We start from the raw sequence: 21,258 nt of genomic DNA, 5'->3' as shown, positions 1-21,258 counted from the left end.
CAAGCACCTATCCCTAAAGAGCACTTGGGTCACTGGGCATAAAATACAGTACCTTAATTATATGTGCCCAATGGCCTAACTTCAGATCCTACTAACAAACCCATTCACCCTTCAAATCCAGGTAGATAAAGACAAGGAAATATGAACAGTCTTGATTTAATTAAGCCAAAACAGAGAGTATTTCTGAGTGCTGAAATATTGGTAAAGTTATGCAGTTAAATAGAGGGGAATAAAAATGCTGGAAATTACTACCCGTATATACGCAATCATAAGCCGGTTTGTTTATAAGCCGACCCCCTCAGAATGGATAAGTAAAAATGGAATTGTTTTTATGACCCATTCAGAAGCCGACCCTATAATTCAGGGGTCATCAAACTTTGGCTCCCGGGCCATCAGGCTAAGCCACTGGCGGGCCGAGGTGGTTTCTTTACCTCGAGCGTCTGCAGGCACGGAGGTAAACCTAAGTAAACAAAATGTCCTGGCCGCCAGCAGGGACGGGCTGGGACAGCAACTGGTGGGGAAATTTGGGGGGGAAGGGGGAGAAAGCTGGGGGTCAGGGGAGTAACTCGTGACCACCCCCCACATGACCACTAGCCTGGGACCCCCACACTCTCCCCATCCCATCCCTTCCCACCTTAGCTGGGGCAGGCCAAGGGAGGATGTCTCTGGCCTGGCTGGAGCTGCTCTGGCAGGCCGAGTGGCGCAGCTGCAACCTGCCAGTCCCGCAGCTGCTTCGGAGACTGGGGGGAGAGCAGCGTGGCCAGAAACGGAGAGACTCTGGCCCCTCTTCCCTTCTGTCTCTGCTGGCTGTGCTGCCTCTCCTTGCCCCCTCTGTTGGGGGGGGAGGCGCTGTGTCCCACCTCTCCCTCTCTATACCCATTCATAAGCCGACCCCCTTCTCTGATGTTTCCCTTTTTTACTAAAAAAAATCAGCTTATGAAAGAGTATATACGGTACTTGATGAGTTACTTTTCACAATTTTAACTACATCTGCCTCGTAGAGTCATCATTACACTACAGTTGTTTTATAAAGATGTTTCACTTTCCAGTTGTTTGCACAGATTTCAGGGATTAGAAAATTTAGGGTGGTTTGATTTTCTTAAATTAACTTTACCATTTTGAAGATAGTAGTTTTTAAGTTACCTTACTATTACTGTGATTGCATTGTTTGTATTACATTTTACTTAAAGCAGTGTTACCTACCTCCCGCGGGAGATTTGACATGCTAAAATAGCTTTTATTTTGTGAGTTGGATGCATATACATTTTAAATAACTGTCAAAGGAAGGCCTGCGAACACACATTCCACAGTTAAGTAATGGCCTGTCTTTGAGAATACATATTTTCCTTTAGTCTCTTAAAAATCCATTTTTTCCCCACGCCCTTAGACTCGATATGAAGCATATGGAGGAGTGGATGAGATTCCATTCTAATCCAATCGCAGAACACAAGTCACTCTCTCTTCCTCGGGGCCAAGCGTTTGCTGCTGTGGAACTCCTCTGACGACCTGAGAAATGAGGCCCATCCCAGCTAGCAAAATGGGGGTCTCCCATCAACCACTAGATTTTTGGGCAGGATGATCTCTGATTTTAAAAAAATTAAATGCAGTGAGGGATGAGTTTCTTCGGACTAAGCAAACTGCATGCAACAAGCATAAATTATTTTTGGTAAGTTCATTGACTACATAGAGCCAGCACTACACTGATGTCAAAGCACACAATACAGTTATTTACATTAACTGCTAAAAGGTATTACTTAGTTGCGCAAAGCTTATGAACAGAGCCATTTAAGGAAGTTTTATTTCAAAAGCACACCGTAGTCTGTCTATTAGCTGTGGACAAGCTGAAAGAATGAGTTCCAGCCTATTAGGCACACTACACTTAAGTATCCATGTGCTGTCAATCACCAGAGTATCTAGGCGAACAGCATGGAATTATTGCCTTTGGTATATTATCTGTATAATTAGGAATTGGTAAACAATTTCTTTCTGCAAATTGCATATGACATGAAGAAGAGGGAAATCTGGACAATCTCTGAATAATTAACTGTAAGGCATTCTAGTTCTCTATTACACTTCACACAAACAAAAACTATTTAATTCTATCCTAATGTGGAACAACCTTTAAACTCCCTCTCTAACCACATTCCCTATCCAAAAACAAACAGACAAAAAACCAAAACCAGTAGTTAAATATGTTTAAGCTCTGAAGCATTAAGAAAAGTCATAGTTTTAAAACCCACCTGCTGGCGTTATTCCAGTACATGGACCCCTGCAACACTGCTAGTGTGCCAAGAATTATAATGATGTGTATACTTACTAGACTGACCTCTCCAAGTTTCTACAAAGACTTCAAATTTCCATAGTTCAAGCTAATCTTTAATACAAAAGGAAGAAATTTTAGTTCCTTCCCATAACACTTTATTTTATTTGTCACAAACACCTCTCCTTTTTCAGCTTCCATTCTCCAGCAGATTTCTGCGTTAGATACATGGAACAATTTTCCAAGGAAAAAAACCAAAGACCGCTTTATTTTCATTCTAGACATTTGTGATGGGTTAGATCACAGAAACCCCCTTGCGAACTACAAAGTGATGTGCCAAGACTACTTCTGCCCCTGCTTTCCCTGCCAGCTTGGGACCCCAGCACCCAGTTTTGCTGAGCCAGACATGCCTGTCTGCTCCAACAGAGACCCAGGGTCTGAATTACGTGCCCCAAAGCTGCAGACTTAACTGAAAGCAGCTTACAGAAGTCTTCTGGTCTTTAACACTCAGATGCCCAACTCCCAATGGGGTTTAAACCCAAATAAATCTGTTTGACCCTGTATAAAGCTTTTACAGGGTAAACTCATAAATTGTTCACCCTCTGTAACGCTGATAGAGAGATATGCACAGCTCTTTCCCCTCCCCCCCCCAGGTATTAACACATACTCTGAGTTATAATTAATAAGTAAAAAGTGATATTAAATACAGAAAGTAGGAGTTAAGTGGTTTCAAGTAGTAGCAAACAGAACAAAGTGGATTATCAAGCAAAATAAAATAAAACACGCAAATCTAAGCCTAATACAATAATACAACTGAGAACAGATAAAATCTCACCCAGAAAGATGTTTCAATAAGTCTCTTTCACAGACTGGATGCCTTCCTAGTCTGGGCACAATCCTTTCCCCTGGTACAGCCCTTGTTCCAGCTCAGGTAGTAGCAAGGGGATTCCTCATGATGGCTCTCATTTGTGGGTTTTTGGGGAAGTGGAGCCAGCAGCTGAAGGGTTTTGTCTCTTCAACTCCATAACAGCCAGTTCATGCTTTTGGGGCTCAATCTGGGCCTCCATAGCTCTCTCATGGGCAGCCTCTTCTGCCTCCACTGCTCTTTTGTGGGCAGCCACCTCCCTGGCTTCCTCTGCCTCTTTGAGTTTCAATTGAAACTCCCGATCCTTTTCCTTCTCTTCTGCTTCCAATCTAGCTAGCTCTAGTATAGAAGCTGCTTCACTGGTAGTCATTTTCCTGCTTTCTTGTGCTGGGCCACACCATTCTTATAGCACAAAGGCACAGTTCTGAAAAGCCTTTGGTTATATTTATCCTGACTAATAAAGTATAGTCTATTCTCATATTTATAAAATATTGGTGGACAAAACACAAGTCTCAAGCTTCAAAATCTTCTTAGTTATCTAAAAATTATGGATAATTTAGCCAAACCCTTCAAAAAATAAGTCACTGTTAGAGGTTTTGTCTCAAGAATTACATAATACTACACATTTTCCATAACTGAGACAAGTATCCAGTGAATCATTAATGTCAAGTTCTAATCTAGAATAGAAAACTGCAAGTTGTGCTTCAAACGTCTTATAAAAAAACCTTCTCCTTTTATAAATTAAAAAACAAAACAAGTCTGTTGTTCCCAAGAGTACATGTGGTTAGCTTGAACTTGGGCTTCTGGAATGAGACAAACAACCAATGTGGGGACAGAATATTTTAAGTGTTATATATTTCTAAATCTAACAGAATTTAGGATTAAGTATTGTTAATTGTATACATACCAGTGCTAGATGCTTCACAGAGACGCCCAAGACAAGTTACTGCTCTCAAGAGCCCCAAAACTAAGGGGGTAGACATGACAAACAAGAGAAGGCAGAACATACACCAAGAAGCACTGGTAGAGACATGGATTACAGCGATAGTGAGTTTATATCTACATGTAACATACATCATAGCAGTTCAGAAGGTATTGGTATTTATTGTAGGTTTTTTTTTTTTTAAGTGAGTGATCTGAATGAGATCAAGGACTCGAAGAAAAGGACAAGTCTAAATTTGATGCACAATGTAACACAGGGGCAGCAAAATGACTCAAAAAGGGAGTGGGAGGTGACATGGTAAAAGTTCTTGGCGAGAATGACGACTTTGGTAGAGCAGCATTTTGGATAGAGTGGGGGCTGTCTATTACCACAGTCATAGGCGCCGACTCCGTGGGTGCTCCGGGGCTGGAGCACCCATGGAAAAAAATTAGTAGGTGCTTAGCACCCACCAGCAGCCAGCTCTCCCCTTCCCCTCCCACCCACCCACGCCACTTAATTCCTCCCCCTCCCTCCCAGTGCCTCCTGCCTGCCACGACCAGCTGTTCCGCGGTGTACAGGAGGTGTTGGGATGAAAGGGGGAGGAGTTGGGATGGGGCGTGCTCAGGGGAGCTGGCAGCGGAACGGGGCAGGAGGGGGCGGCGGGGGCAGGGCCTGGGGCAGCGCAGGGGCGGGAAGAGGCAGGCAAGGGTGGGGACTTGGGAGAAGGGGTGAGATGGAGGCAGGGCCTGGGGCAGAGTAGGGGCAGGGGCTTGGGGGAAGGGGTCAAGGCCTGGGGCAGAGTACCCCCAGAGCCTGAAAGAAGCCAGCGCCTGTGGCCACAGTGATCAAATGATTAACCAAGACTGTTACACACCTCAGAGGAGAAGATTCTAGTACTCATGATGGAATATGAGTAGGGTGTGGACGAGCAATTTGGCTGAAATGTTGTGGAGGAAGAAGTGACAGGACTTAATTTTGGCTTAAAGTTGAGAGAAGAAGACAAGAGTCAAATATTATGCTCTCACAGACAGCAAGGAATCATTCCTGCTGGAGTGTTTTCTTAAGACATTTCTCACTCTTATTGTTCTGGGGTGCAGGGAACGGTTAAGATGTATCCCTCAAAATTCAAAGGCAGCAGAAATGGGGAAGTGTGGGGGAGGTGGCTACAGAATTTAGTGTGTCTGCTGATGCCTCTCCTACCCTCTCACACCATGTTAGGGAGTCTGCCCAGGGAGCAAGAAGGTCTGATAACTGATTAGCACTTCTGTTAAACACCACTAAGGGAAAATTGGATGTTTTTGCCTCCAAAGTTGGAAAAAAAAAAAATGACTCTGTTGGCACTTTTGAAGAGAAATTATGAGCAGTTTCTAAGAATTAAATCAATATGACTTTGATGCTAGCAGACCAGGTGGCAGCTCATGCCAAAGCTCCAGGCCCCACTGAACATTGACAAATGCACAGCTGGAAACCAGTCTGGCTTACCTGTGTGTTAGTATCGTTAAGATAAATATTAGAGTTGTAAGAATGTGTTTGGTGCCTAGACCTTACGAACAATGTAGGAAGCTGCATGTACTGATCTCACTTGTAACTTCTGTAGCTCATGGTATAAAGTTATATTGAGTGTCTGTATTGTAAACCTCTGTAATTGTGTAACTCACCAAACAGGACAAGCAGCATTAATTCAGGTAGAGTGGTCCTGCACACCAGATGGCCCATTGAAGGCAAATGAGGCAATGCATAGCATCAAAGGATAGAGACCTTGTTGACTGCATCCCTCACTCCCTCCAAGACCTGAGCAGGATCTCATCCCATCAGTTTGGATTCCCGTGTGATACGGGATAAAAATCCCAGACAAAGAGAAACTGGGATCTTTATGTTGTCTGGATTCTGAGGGGCAAAGATTCCTAAACATAAGAAAGAGATCCCCATGCTGTATGGCATGGGTGAGCCCTAAAAGACATATAAAGCTGCTTATTATAGATGCTTATATTACCTTTTAAATCAAAAATTGTAACTCATTTGTGTGTGTGTGTGTCCTGTTTTAACCTTGCAAATAAGATTTATTAACTGAGATAGGAGTTTAGTTAGTTTATTACAGGATTGGCTACAGGCTGTGTCTTCGGCTTGAGATCGGAGTATAACTGACCTGTGGTAAGTGACTGGTTCTTCGGAACTGGGAGTAACCTGAATATTGTTGGGATCTTTGTTGTAAAGTGACCATCTATAGTCCAGCTTGCCTGGGTGGCAAGATAGACTGGAATGTCCAAGGGGATTGTCTGTAACTCTGTGGTAAGATTGTTATAGTGCTTTAGGACTTCACACCTGTTACTGGGTTGGTGAAATCTAATTATAGAACATACAACGAGTTTTGGGTTTCTGTCCTGCTTTTTGACAGTCTGCCCTGAGGCTGGCACTCACGGTCATTAGCCACTCCAGACTGTGTGACACTGACAACTGAACTGGAGAGTCTGAAAAACTGTAGGAAGCTGTAATTAATTAATTCATAGATTCATAGATTCTAGGACTGGAAGGGACCTCGAGAGGTCATCGAGTCCAGTCCCCTGCCCGCATGGCAGGACCAAATACTGTCTAGACCATCCCTGACAGACATTTATCTAACCTACTCTTAAATATCTCCAGAGATGGAGATTCCACAACCTCCCTAGGCAATTTATTCCAGTGTTTAACCACCCTGACAGTTAGAAACTTTTTCCTAATGTCCAACCTAAACCTCCCTTGCTGCAGTTTAAGCCCATTGCTTCTTGTTCTATCCTTAGAGGCTAATAGTTTATTGCAGTGGTCTCCCAAATTTTTTGATCGCACACCCCTATCAGTAAAAAAAATTTTGAGCACGCACCTCCTGCCGCGCCAGCTCTACCATTTTTGCCATTTCGCTTGGACTCCCGCCTGATGAAGGGGGAGGGGGAAAAAAAAAAAAGCGCTCCTCCTGCTGCGCAGCCCCAATGATCCTCTTGTGCACCCCACTTTGAGACCACTGGTTTATTGCATGGAAGGGTGAAACATAAGAAAATGTCACAAATTCATACTGGTTGTATTTGAGGAAATGGTGGGTTTGGTTAAAGGGATCTCAGGATTATTAGAAAAAAGTTGCATAAGCATTGATATACCAAGTGGGATAAACACAGCATTCCAAAACCCAAGTTTATACAAGATACAACTGGGATTTGTCTTAAAAAAAAAAAAAAAAAAAAAAAAAAAGGGTGTTAAAAATAACCATATACAGATTACTCTTTTGTACTAAGCCAGATATATAGAGAAGTTTCACAAATTATAGAAGCGAAGAAAGAGATAGATACAAGACAGTCTAAATATACTATGTTGCAAGGACAACTCAATTCAGAAGATGCATTTCTGAACTACCCGAGTAAGAGTCTTTGAATATGGACAAGGTGTGACGAACTGGGCCTGTTCTTACTGTGGTGTGTGAATGCTGACAGGGGAGTGTGGCTAGGATAGTCTGCATTGGGGGATGGGAGTCTGCCCGAAGGCGAATACCTGAGCGTGTAACATGAGAACCCAGGAAGGGGTTGGAGGCCAGGTGACACCTTGGCCCGGGAAACTGAACAAAGGCTGTGGGAGGGGTCACTGAGGGCAGAGTGCTGGAAGCGGGCTGGAGAGATGGCTGGGAGGCAGAGATGGCTCTGACCCCCCAAAGGGGGGTGGGCTGGGATGCCCTGGGACCCCAAGCTGGACCTAACTGAGGGGGGCCCTGTTGTCTGTGCCTGCAAGACCTGTCTTGGACTGTATTCCTGTCATCCAAATAAACCTTCTGCTTTACTGGCTGGCTGAGAGTCATGGTGAATCGCAGGAAGCCGGGGGTGCAGGGCCCTGAGTCCCCCAATACTCCGTGACACAAGGCTATCTATATATTTTAACCATAAAATTAAGGGCAGATAGTGAACTTTTTTGCTCTATATGGTTTTGTTTGTTTAAACTTGGATGAAGTTCAATTTTGAAGAGGGTAAAAGGTGATCTACAAAAGAAAACATAAGTTTATGCCTTTGTTTCTTTATACGTATAATGAAGACCTGAAATATTATTTTGTTTTCAAAAAAACTAAAATAACTTTTTTCTTTTTTAAGCAGAGTAGAACTTCAGGTCTTGTCTATCTTTATTTCCCTACAAGACTCTATGGATGACTGAAGAATTGGTATGATTTGGATAAAAAAAATGAAGTGATTATTATTCAGACTATTTCAAACTTTTTTTTTAATCTGCACATTTAAATTCAATGTCTGAGAAATATTTAGAAGACATTAGTCCAAGCCTTTCAATTAAGGGATGAGAAAGTTAATAATCTATATCTAAACACAGCCAACGAGACCTAGAGCACAATCAAGGAAGACAAAACTTGATATACCTGTTAACTCCAGAGTAACAAACCAAGCAGAATTTTTAAAAAGAACATGCACGCCATTTCAAACAGGGCTTTGGAACTGTGCTCCAGCTCCAGGCAAAAACCTGCAGCTCCACTGCTCCAGAGTTGCTCCACGCTCCAGCTCGAGGCTCCGCTCCAAAGCCCTGATTTCAAACCTTATATACCATAAAAGGGCGCTAACCCCATTCTTCCCCTTTCTTTTTGTGAGTCATATCAGTTAATTTAGCATACCTTATACAAGGTTTGATCATCTTTCTTTAAGTGTTCTCAAACGGGATCAGATCTGTCAATCCCACTGCATCAGGCTGAAGCTCTTGATAGGAAGTATATATAAAATGGTAGCCTCCAAAGAGACAGACACCATTCCCAACTCCCATCACTGAATTGAGATAGTGAAACAGTAACAGATATAAAAAAGAACAAAAAGGTTTTGGATATAATATATATTTAAAATAGCTACAATATTTAGCTTACTGCAACTAATCACTCCAGCTTTCCATTCTCCTTGAAATGTGGGCCTCTTCATCCCATTAGCAAGATATGTTGAGCTCATATAAAAGCACCATATGCAAGTCTTGTAATATATTGCTGATACTCATGCAAATACAGAAACAGAAGACCTTTCCAAAAAGTTACTGAAACACTATACAACTGTTGTTAAGTGCAACCTTGTCATTGTTTGTTAGCTATTGTGTTAACATTTTGATACAGAGTAAAGACTTGTTGAGGGAAAACAGATGAAACTACAGTCCCTTTGTTTATCAGAACACAGCACTAAAACAGATCAACCCAAGCCTCTTAGTACTGACTGTGCGTCAGAGAAATTATAAAGGACTGTTTGTATTTATGTTTACAGTAACCCTTGTGGGCTTGGTGGTACAGATAGAGGGAACTGAAGTTACATATTTATTTATTTATTTGTATTATTGTCGCACCTAGGAGCCTGAGCCATGGATCAGGACTCCACTGTGCTAGGGGCTATACAAACACAGAACAATAAAACAGTCCATGGTACAGACTAACTGTATAAGTGAGTTCAGGATACTAAACAAACCAAAGACAGAGACTATCACATTTTCCTAGGACAAGGCAGTAATGATTCTTCACAACATAGAGGTGCATCCACACTAAGGGTATGTCTTCACTACTCGCCGTATCGGCGGGTAGCAATCGATCCCCGAACACGCTCACCGTCGACTCCGGAACTTCACCAGAGCGAGCGGCGGTAGCGCAGTCGATGGGGGAGCCGCGGATGTCGATCTCGCGCCATCTGGACCCCAGGTAATTCGATCCAAGATACTTCGACTTCAGCTAAGCTATTCGCATAGCTGAAGTTGCGTATCTTGGATCGATTCCCGCCCCCCCCCCAGTGTAGACCAGCCCTAAGAAAAAAGCTAACAAGAAAAAACACCTAACGTATGTTAAACTCCTAGTGAAGATAACACTGTTTGTAATCTAACACATATGGAAACTACAAACTGCCTTACATTCACATGTGTTGGCTAGCACCATTTTTTCCCTAGTGACAAGGCCATAAGGAAGAGTGGGTGTGAGGGGAAAAAATGTCTTAGCTATTAAAGTATACAAACGCTGTCTCTAGTCTGAAGATTAAAGGAGCTCAACAGACTGCTCCTCCATAGCAGCAAAGGAAGCTAAATTCTACCTTTGAAAGCATATGCTGTTCCATCGGTGAGGGGGGCTGGGCTATGGAGAAATAAAGTGAGAGACCATCATTCCCAGTCCGTTGTTATAAAAACCAGACAAACTTGCCTCTACTGTAATGGTTCATTGCTGATTCCAGAGACAGTAGAAGTTTTCCATGTTAGTTGTGAAAACAATGGTCTGGAGATCAGTTCCTTTAGCTAGCTCCTTTTGGTCCCATTCCCCACTCCACCACCAATTTTGTGATTTAATTTAAGGCTTATCTATCCTAGGGAAGTTTTGCATAAGTTTTCCACGGATGATGTTGGTAGAGCTGAACCAGTGTTAATAACACTGGGAGCAATAGCCTAGATGACCACTGGCATTTTTCACCAAAATCATACTGCTTCAATGTTCAGGGGCAGGCGAGGGAGAAAAGAGCCAAGTCAATCACAAGGGGAAGTCATTTTCTTCCACAGAGGAAACACATTTTTAAGTGTGGGGCGCTGCAGAAGGGATTTGCAACTAGAGAAAGTGAGATGGAGGATGGTGAAACTGGAGGATCTAAGAGCTGTGTGAATGGTGGAAGGAGCAAACACAAGGTTTGGTGGCTGGAAAATGACATCCCCTCTCTAACAATTCTTATCTACTTAGCAATAAACTCTGGCCAGCTACATGTGTTGGCTGGGCCCTGGCATAAGCAACTAATTGCATTTTACCCAAAATGAGATTGGGGCTTTTCAAATTCTTCTCTCAAAGAAGCTGACACACCCCAGGTTTCATTATCTGTGAGAGCATGCAGAACTCAGTGGAGGCACAACTAAGGCCAGCAGAAACAGACCAGGGCTTCAAGTTCCTTTAAGGTTTAGCGGTTAGTAGCTAGACAACTACATTGAAACAAGTCCCAGTTTTAACATATTTAGGCAGGGTGTCCCACAAGACAAGAGTTTTCCTGCATAATGGATCCTGGTTCAGCCCAGGGCCAGATCCACAGTTAATCCATCCGAAGAAGTGGGCTGTAGTCCACGAAAGCTTATGCTCTAATAAATTTGTTAGTCTCTAAGGTGCCACAAGTACTCCTGTTCTTTTTACAGAACAAAAAGATTCCCTGACCCAAAGAGCTCTTACAATTTAAGCATAAGACAAGAAACAACAATCTTGGTCAGCTGTTTGTCCTGAATCAGCCCTGGGCTGGATCCACAGTTAATCCATCATTGGTGGGATGAGCACAAACTACTCTGGTTGCCTATATTCACAATTATATAACTCACTTATTTCTAAGGGCTTTGGAATATCTTCACAGGGAAGATGTGTATAGGCTTATATAAACAAAAGGTGCAATATACAGCAAGATTTTTTCCTTAAAAATGTAACTCAAGTAAAAGGTGCTTTTGAAAACTGACCCACTCTCAATAGGGAAAGCAAAGTACTGACAGCACTACCAGTTTCCAGCTACATCTCTACCTCGATATAATGCTGTCCTCGGGAGCCAAAAAAATCTTACCGCGTTATAGGTGAAACTGTGTTATATCGAACTTGCTTTGATCCACCGGAGTGCGCAGCCCCGCCCCCCCGGAGCACTGCTTTACCGCGTTATATCCGAATTCGTGTTATATCGGGTGGTGTTATATAGGGGTGGCGGTGTATAACTTCCAACCAATGCACCTTAGCTATGTTCTACAAGCAGCACACCCAAAGGTAAGTTAGTTCAGTCACAATACTGAGATTGCATCAATGGTACCAAGTAGTGCGAACCGCAATATCTAAATATTTAGTGTGTTCATAACCATGATACATAATGGATTCTCGTCTAGTATGGAACAGACCAAGATCACTCCTCAGCTCATTTTATATAGGTCACAACAATGTCTTTTGGTCACTACCAAGCCAGCACAGATTCAAGATAGTGGCGTAGATATGGAAGGCTTTGCATCTTATCAACCACCCCAGGAGTCATCCAGACTATATGCACAAACAATTTCTACACTGAATAATTTCTGCCAGGGATAAATGTTCATTTTGAAGATCCACATGGCTCAGCTGATTGAGCATCTATTTTTATGCATAATCCAAAATTTAAAATAACCCAAAAGTGACCATCATACTTAATTGTTGGTTTCTGATTTCTACTTAAATCTTCTCCCTCCCCAAAATATTAACATAGCAGAACCAGACATTCTTTGTCTCACACGACCACCTCCATCATTCTTCCTGATCGCCATCCAAGGCAATGAACTACTAAGAAATCAGTGCCACCAGCAGCACCAAATTCAGTGGCTTTGCACTGGAGCCAGATGCAGAATGAAATTCATTTGGAACACAACACAAACCCAGTCAATCATTTTCACTCTGCAATTCAATGTGTGTGTAAAGCATTTCTCAGATGTCAAGGATTCCCACACCTAGAGCACACCGGGCTACAGTGCCCTGTGTTTCAACTGTTATTACCCAGCAGGTCCGACTGAGGTCAAGTACCTGTTTTTCTTTCCTTTGGGAGTCTGTGAGCAGTGTGTATAGTGATCAGACAGCCTTCTTAAAACCAAAGTATTGCTTAGTTCAGCAGTAGAAACAGAGCATTTAGAGAAAATGGATTTTAAAACAATCTGCATACATGTCTACCTTGCCTAAAAGCTTCCCACCCCAAATAATAACCTAAGCAAGCTTAACCTCTTCAGACACCTGCAGTCCATTTGTCTCTGGTTTCCTCAAACAACTACACCGCCTCTTCAGAGACCATTCCTTTCTAAACCTTCCAGTTCTTTTATCTCCTACATTCACAGGCCTTTTCCTGTCCTCGTAGCCTCTTAACAACTACTCAAGTGTTTACTTAGAAATGACTTATTTTGAGCCATTCTTTCCTGATTGCTATTCCTGACAGCTCCCTATTAAGCTAAATATAGCCATATAGTAAACATCCAAATAACCAGGTCAACATACAGTTTTTAACAGAAATGTAGGGCTAGAGGGGGCCTCGAGAGGTCATCAAGTCCAGTCCCCTGCACTCAGGCAGGCCCAAGTTTATGAATTTATAAATTATTACAAAGCTGCCCCAGTTCCATCACAGGGGTAAGAGAAAAATGCAGAAACATGAAACTCAAATACATAATTAAACAGAGAAAGAACAGCGGGAATAAAACAAGTATGGAAAGAGGAAGATAAACAGAATGGGGACAGAGACAACTAATTTTGTTTTCAAGAACCTTTTGCAAAGTTTACAAACAAGATACTAAAAGTGCATCCTGGTAGCCCACTAAATTACTCAGTGAATACATTTGTTCACCTTTATTAACTTAGTAAGGAAGGGCTACAAGAAAGGAACTATCTTTTTGTTCTGTGTTTGTACAGTGCCTAGCACAACCGAGCCCCAGTCATGGGCCAGGACCCCAAGGAACTGTGATAATACAATAAAAAGTTATGGTTGAGGGAATAGACAAAGAATGCTCCCAAACTCTCCGGATGTCTCCTCATGCAGTTAGGATGTATGTAAAGGATTGTCTGAGTACTTTCTTAACATCCTGGGGAAGACACTAACATTTATGGCCCTGCCTGCCTTCCATTTCTCTCTCATTCATGCTCGCTTCCTTTCAGTTTCCTGTCTGTATTTTCTTTTCTAGCCTTTCCTTCCATCTGCCTCTTCATGATCTTTCTGTGTCTTTTTCCACAAGAGCAATCATATCATCTGCACTATGTGTATTTCACTGAGGAATGAGAGAAGTGAAACTGACAGCTCCATTTCTGCCCTTGCAGAGATCACATCACTTTCACATATTTATGGTATATTAAAAGGGTTGTCATTGCTCTTCACAATAATATATAGTGCAGTAGTTTCCAATCAAAAAGAAAACACATGTCATAAAAAACAAATAAATAATGTTACCCCTTTAAGTAGGGATATCTACTTGCCAAAAGAAGGTGAGCATCCAGTAATTTTGCATTCTGAGCCATGACTAAGGTCTGTGTGTTTTTTAAATGAACTGATGTATAAAAGAAAAGCATCACAAATCTACATTCTCCACCCGTTGGTTTGTCTACTACCGGTAAGTATTCACATCAACCAACCTTTTCCTAAGACTTCTACATAACACAAAATAAAAAAAAATTAAAGTATCAACTATTTTTTCAGTCACAGAAAATACAACACGGGACATACCACACACAGTGATTTTTGACTGGTAACATGTCAAGAATCCACTTAAAACAGTAATACAATAATGATCTAGATTTCCTATTATTAAAGATTGAATTTGCAAGCACAGCCTGCACAGTTGCACCTGCAAACATTAAGAATGAAAAAATTGCACTGAGAGTGCAAAATGGCTAGATGATTTATGCATACAACTGAGGGTTTTAATACAAACAAAAGCCCCAGTTCTGCAAGGATCTCCACATGGATGGACCCCGGTTTCTCTGCAGAGCTCCACTGAATTCAATGGGGCACTGTGCAGATTTAGGGATCCATCCCTAGAGCTCCTTTCATGATCAGGGCCAACATTTTCAAGGTACAGGTACAATTATTAGTCAGCCTCTAACAGTGGATGGCCTTGAGGTCAAGACACTGAATTGAGGCTTGGAAGAACTAGTTCAATTCCTGACTCAACCAAAGACTTCCTGTATAACCTTGGGCAAATCATTTAGTCTCCAGATGTTTCAATTACTTGCTTGTAAACAAGGAACACTCTGAGGGCTTGTCTATATATAAAACGACACCAATGGGAGGGGTTCTCCTGTCAGCATAGGTAATCCACTTCCCCGAGAGGCAGTAGCTAGGTTAACGGAAGAATTGTTCGGTCAACCTAGCGTTGTCCACACAGGGACCTAGGTCATCTTAACAACGATGCTCAGGGGTGTGGATTTTTTCACACCCCTGACTGACGTAAATAAGCTGACCTAATTTTTTAGTGTAGACTAGGTCTTAGATCGTCTTGTCCAATTGGACCGTAAACTCTTCAGGGCAGGGACAGTCTCTCACTGTGCATATATACAAAATGTGGCTACAATTTCATTTGAGGCTTCTAGGAGCTACTGTAATATAAATAATTGTGCCCGGAAACCACAGGTCATCCAATGTTCGAGGCTGGCTAAAAATTTGGTTGCAAGTGCTTGGACAGTTTTAAAATAGACCTTCACAAAATAAGAAAGGTCCAATCTTACAAACATTTATGCATAGGAGTAACTTTATTAATGTGAATAGTCCCATCAGTGTGTCCACAAATCAGAACCTTTGACACAAATTTTGGTATAGTATCAAACCTGTCTACATAAACCTCTTACATGAAACTTAAAGATCACTCATAGTGTAATAGGTTTCATTTTAACCCTAACTAAGGGTAAAAATGTATAACCAAGCTAAATAATTTGATGCCTAAAGTCTATAGTATTCACACTTCTTCCTCCAGACTACTCTTATTTAAAAAAAAAAATGAAATATGATTAACAGCTGCAAAAATACAAATGATCCAAATACTTCTCCCTATACCTAAATACAGTGGAAAATCTTATCTGTACAGGACTTATACAGATTTTCACAAGCTTGTCCAAATATCAAATATGCCCTGTAACTAGAAATAGAAGGCTTGCACAATAGAACAGAAAAAACAAAAGCATTTCATACATTCTATATAAATAATTAAAGTATTTCCATATTCCAGGGCCCCACAAACAGAAATATATATATTAGGGCTGTCAAGCGATTAAAAAAATTAATTGTGATTAATCGCGCCGTTAAACAATAATAGAATACCATTTATTTAAATATTTTTGATGTTTTCTACATTTTCAAATATATTGATTTCAATTACAGCACAGAATACAAAGTGTACAGTGCTCACTTTATTTTTTATTACAAATATTTGCACTGTAAAAAACAAAAGAAATAGTATTTTTCAATTCACCTAATAGAAGTACTGTAATGCAATCTCTTTATCATGGAAGTTGAATTTACAAATGTAGAATTACGTACAAAAAAACTGCATTCAAAAATAAAACAATGTAAAACTTTAGAGCCTACAAGTCCAATCAGTCCTACTTCTTGTTCAGATCAGACAAACAAGTTTGTTTACATTTGCAGAAAATAATGCTGCTCGCTTCTTGTTTACAATGTCACCTGAAAGTGAGAACAGGCACTGTTGTAGCCGGCGTCACAAGATATTTACATGCCAGATGTGCTAAAGATTCACATGCCCCTTGATGCTTCAACCACCATAACAGAGGACATGCATCCATGCGGACGACGGGTTCTGCTCGATAACGATCCAAAGCAGTGCGGACTGATGAATGTTCATTTTCATTGTCTGAGTCAGATGTCACCAACAGAAGGTTGATATTCTTTTTTGGTGGTTTGGGTTCTGTGTTTCCACGTCAGAGTGTTGCTCTTTTAAGACTTCTGAAAGCATACTTCACACCTCTCAGATTTTGGAAGGCACTTCAGATTCTTAAATCTTGGGTCGAGTGCTGTAGCTATCTTTAGAAATTTCACATTGGTATCTTCTTTGCATTTTGTCTTAAATTTGCAATGAAAGTGTTCTTAAAACGAACAACATGTGCTGAGTCATCATCCGAGACTGCTATAACATGAAATATATGTCAGAATGTGGGTAAAACAGAGCAGTAGACATACGATTCTCCCCCAAGGAGTTCAGTCACTAATTTAATTAACACATTATTTTTTTAACCAGCGTCATCAGCATGGAAGCATGTCCTCTGGAACGATGGCCAAAGCATGAAGAGGCATAGGAATCTTTAGCGCATCTGGCACGTAAATATCTTGCAACACCAGGTACAACAGTGCCATGTGAACGCCTGTTCTCGCTTTCAGGTGACACTGTAATTAAGAAGTGGGCAGCATTATCTCCTGTAAACGTAAACAAACTCGCAATTCACTGAACGAGAAGTAGGACTGAGTGGACTTGTACATTTTTTTGTTTTTGAGTGGAGTTATGTAACAAAACAAACTCATTTGAAGTTACACTTTCATGATAAAGAGATTGTACAACAGTACTTGTATGAGGTGTATTGAAAAATACTACTTTTTATCATTTTTAAGTGCAAATATTTGTAAGCAAAAATAATATAAAGTGAGCACTGTACACTTCGTATTCTGTGTTATAATTGAAATCAATTTATTTGAAAATGTAGAAAAACATCAAAAATATTTAATAAATTTCAGTTGGTATTCTATTGTTTAACAGTGCAATTAATCATGATTAATTTTTTTGAGTTAATCACGTGATTAATTGGCAGTCCTTATATTATAGTAGTTGTGCACTCTTCTGTCTTCCCATCTATTATTTTTATGCATTTCAACTCTTTTACATAGACTACCTAGAGATTTGAAACACTACATGTCTTTATTATGTTTTTACATGCTTTGAAGTTCTGGTGAATTATGTAAGTGCAATGTATTATTATTATTAAATGAACAAATGATCTGAACCGAACAATGCCATAAGACTTCAATCTAAATTGAGATCTAGATATAAGAAAAGGATAAATATCATCCTGAATGACACGGTCTACAAATAAGATTTACATAACACTGAACTACACTACCAGTAGCCTGACAGTATGAAACATCTAAGCTCTAAATCCCTTTTCCCTACTGTCTAAGTCAAAAGATTTCACTCTAATCACATTTCAGTGACACTAGGTTTTAGGATTCATTATCAGAAGAGGGACAGAACACTAAAGAACTCAAAAAGTTTTACTTTCTAAAACATGAACTTCTAGCCCAGTTTATTTTTAAAAGAAGACAAACAACAGTGGTTCAGTTAAAAAATTCCCCACATCATGGGGGCGGGGGGAAGGGGAGGGGATGAAAGAACAGTGTCAAAACAAAATAAAAGCTAACAAAAAAGTGGTAACACACAAATAATGTTACCCCTTTAAGTAGGGAAGAAACCATGGATGGTGAAGGAATTAACCAAAGGCTGGCGCAAGTTACAATGATCCTAAAGGCAGATCTCTGAGAGGCCCTGAGCCACTTTTATTGACTTCAAGTGGCAGGAAGTTCAGTCCTTCTCCAGACCATCCCAGGCCTTTTACATCCCTCTCACACATCTCTTCCCCACAGCCCATTCCTTCCTCACTTTTAACTCTTCTAGGTTCTTTGGCACCCTGGTCTTTCCCCCAAGAAGCCTTCGTTTATGAATTATCACCACCACTTCGGCACTCTGCTGGATGCTCTCCTACAGACAGTCAGCAAGGACGGGTGCAGCACCCCTCAAGCTAGTAGAAACCAAGGAACTGCCGCTGCCTCCCTCTCAAATGCTACCAAATTAAAGGGCCATTTTTTAAAAAGCAGATCTGTGGGACACCCTTGGGCACAAGGGCCAGTTGACACCATTTAAACAGGAGCTACACCACCACCCCTGCGGCTCTCAGCCTGCTACTTCCCAAGTGTGAGGGACACAAACAAGCCACCCAGCAGCCTCACACAGGGCAACATCCAAGTGCTGTAACATCCCCCAAGCAGCTCGGTACCCGGCTAGCTGAAGTGACAGGCGGCAGCCACGGCCACCCCGGGGACGGACACCAGAGGGAGGACAGGCGACAGGCACCCCCAAGCGAGCGGGGAACCCCCTGGGAGGGCCCCGTATGACACACGGGTCTCAGCCCCGCGACCAGCAGGCGGAGAAGAGACGGGAGTTGGGGGCCGAGATCGGGGAGCCGGGGCACCGCGGAGGTAACCGGGGGGGACTCCCCGCTCTCACAGCCGCTGCCCCCCCCGGGAGGCGGATCCAACCCCCGGGCTGCTGGGGGAAGTGGGAGCGCCACCTCCGGCCGCCCTTCCCTGGCCGGGGCAGCCGCCCGCTCGCGGACACTCACACGCGCACAGCTCCACCACGTAGGCGTAGTAGGACCAGGCCACCACCAGGGCGATGAAGACCACGGGCACCCAGGCCAGCACCCTCTGGCAGCACTTGAGGACGTGGGACGGCGCCATCTTCCCTGGCGAGCCGCTGCAGGGGAGGCATCGGGGTTCGGCGGCGCCGGCGCTGCTGCTGGGGCTGCAGCCGCTGCGGAGCCTCCCGCCGCCGTCCCGTCCCCGCCCCGCACGCCGACGGGGCTGGGCTTGTGCAGCGGCCGCCCCCCCGGAACTCGCTGCGGGGCGGGGCTCGCTGCACCCTAGGCCCCAGGTACTGTGTGGCCTGCCCAGAAACCTTCCCCCTCCCAATCTCTTTCCGCAAAGCCCCTCAGGGTCCCCTAGGGTGACCAGGTGTCCTGATTTTATAGGGACAGTCCCGATATTTGGGGCTTTTTCTTATATAGAGGCCTATTACCCCCCACCACCTGTCCCGATTTTTCACACTTGCTATCTGGTCACCCTAGGGTCCCCCCATACTTAGCCCCTCGCTCTGGCGCCGCCTCCCCCCAGCTCTCTCAGCCGCCTGCAGCTTCTCCCCAAACCACCCCCAGCTTCTCCCCAGTGCCCTCAGCCTCTGCTCACAGCCCCCAAATGCTTTCAGCCTCCTGCAGTGCTGCCCGTTTATCTGCATAAGCAAATAGCCTATGCCCCAATACCACCCCCCTTCACGTCCTAACCCCACTCCCCTCACGCTAGCTCCCCCGAACTATGTGTCTACTAGCGTAACATCCAACAGCCCCCCTCCAATTGTCCCCAACCTGTCTCATGGGCAAACTAGGGAGACGTGGTTTAGGTGCGATTACTATAAAGAGGCTGCAAAATTGGATGAAAAACCTGACTCAAAGAGTGGTTATCAAGGGTTCACTGTCAAACTGCGGGGGATATATCTAGTGGGGGTCTGCAGGGGCCAGTCATGGGTATGGGGCTATTCAATATTTTCATTAATGAGCTGGATAAAGGAATGGCGAGTATGTGTCTGAAGTCTGTGGCAAACACCAAGCTAGGAAGGGTTACAAGCATTCAAAACAACCTTGTTAAATCAGAGAATTGGTTTGAAATCAATAACATTGAATTCAGTAAAGACAAGTGCAAATTACTGCACGGAGGAAGGACAAATCAGCTGCAAGTGGTTAGGCAGTATTATTGCTGAAAAGGAGCTGGGTATTAGAGTGGATCATAAGCTGAACATGAATGAACAATGTGATGCAGTTGCAAAAAAAGGCTAACATTCTGGGGTGTATGTAAAACACAGGAGACAATTGTTCAGCACTACTCAGCACTGGTGAGGCCTTAGCTGGAGTATTGTGTCCAGTTCTGGATGCCTCACTTTAAGAAAGATGTGGACAAATTGGAGAGAGCCCAGAGGGGAGTAACAAAAATTTTTAAAGGTTTAGAAAACCTGACCTATTTTGAATGGTTAAAAAAAAACTGGTCATATTTAGTCTTGAGAAAAAAAGACTGAGTGGGGACCTGATAGCAGCCTTCAAATATGTTAAGAGCTGTTATAAAGACAACAGTGATCAATTGTTCTCCATGTCCCACTAAAGGTTAGACAAGAAGTAATGGGCTTAATCTACAGCAAGGGAGATGTATAGTTAAGCATTGGAATGTACTTCCAAAGGAGCTTGTGAAATCTCATCACTGGAGATTTTAAAACCAGACTGGACAACACCTATCAGGGATGGTCTAGGTATACTCAATCCTGCCTCAGCTCAGGATGCTGGAGTAGATAACCTCTTGAGGTCCCTTCTAGCCCTACAATTCTATGAACTCACTACAAATCCCTTAACCTTTTGTAATCCACCCCTAAGCATGTATCCTCCTAATGATACACATCTCCCAAACCTGTCTTCCAATACTCCCCTTCTAATCACCTGTTAGTTGGTATCTAATATATATAGAAATTGCACCTAGAATTAGCTTTTGGAACTGATTCAGAATAGTCACCAGTTTTTTTCCCATTACATCTTTAACCGATTCTTAACCATCCTGAACAGCACAGTCAGAGCAGCCTTATTTCATGTTTCCTCAATGCTGGCTACTTCAAGGCAATGTGATCTAGTTCTAGGTTTAAATGGAAACTAGTTAAATGGATGTTTGTTTGATTTGCTTTCAAAGAATCAGTTTTAGATTCATTTGGAATTTAACTCTACATACAGTGTGGCAAAAAAAGCAAACATCATTCTGGGATGTATTAGTAGGAGTGTTGTAAGCAAGACACGAGAAGTAATTCTTCTGCTCTACTCCGCGCTGATTAGGCCTCAAGTGCAGTATTGTGTCCAGTTCTGGGTGCCGCATTTCAGGAAAG

At 42.6% G+C, this 21,258-nt stretch overlaps 1 protein-coding gene across 2 annotated transcripts in view; it reads right to left on the bottom strand.

The window, feature by feature from the left end:
* ZDHHC20 (zinc finger DHHC-type palmitoyltransferase 20) overlaps window positions 1–19,114 on the bottom strand; it is a 77,254-nt gene extending 58,140 nt beyond the window's left edge. For both annotated transcript variants that reach the window (XM_054015458.1, XM_054015459.1), the window contains exon 1: window positions 18,911–19,114. In XM_054015458.1, coding sequence (XP_053871433.1) covers window positions 18,911–19,028 — 118 coding nt within the window. In that variant the 5' untranslated portion in view covers window positions 19,029–19,114. The remainder of the gene's footprint in view (window positions 1–18,910) is intronic.
* Window positions 19,115–21,258: the final 2,144 nt, after the last annotated feature.

The sequence above is a fragment of the Malaclemys terrapin genome, chromosome 1, assembly GCF_027887155.1.
Source record: "Malaclemys terrapin pileata isolate rMalTer1 chromosome 1, rMalTer1.hap1, whole genome shotgun sequence".
Lineage (NCBI taxonomy): Eukaryota > Metazoa > Chordata > Testudines > Emydidae > Malaclemys > Malaclemys terrapin.
This window is presented reverse-complemented; position numbering and strand designations above follow the sequence as displayed.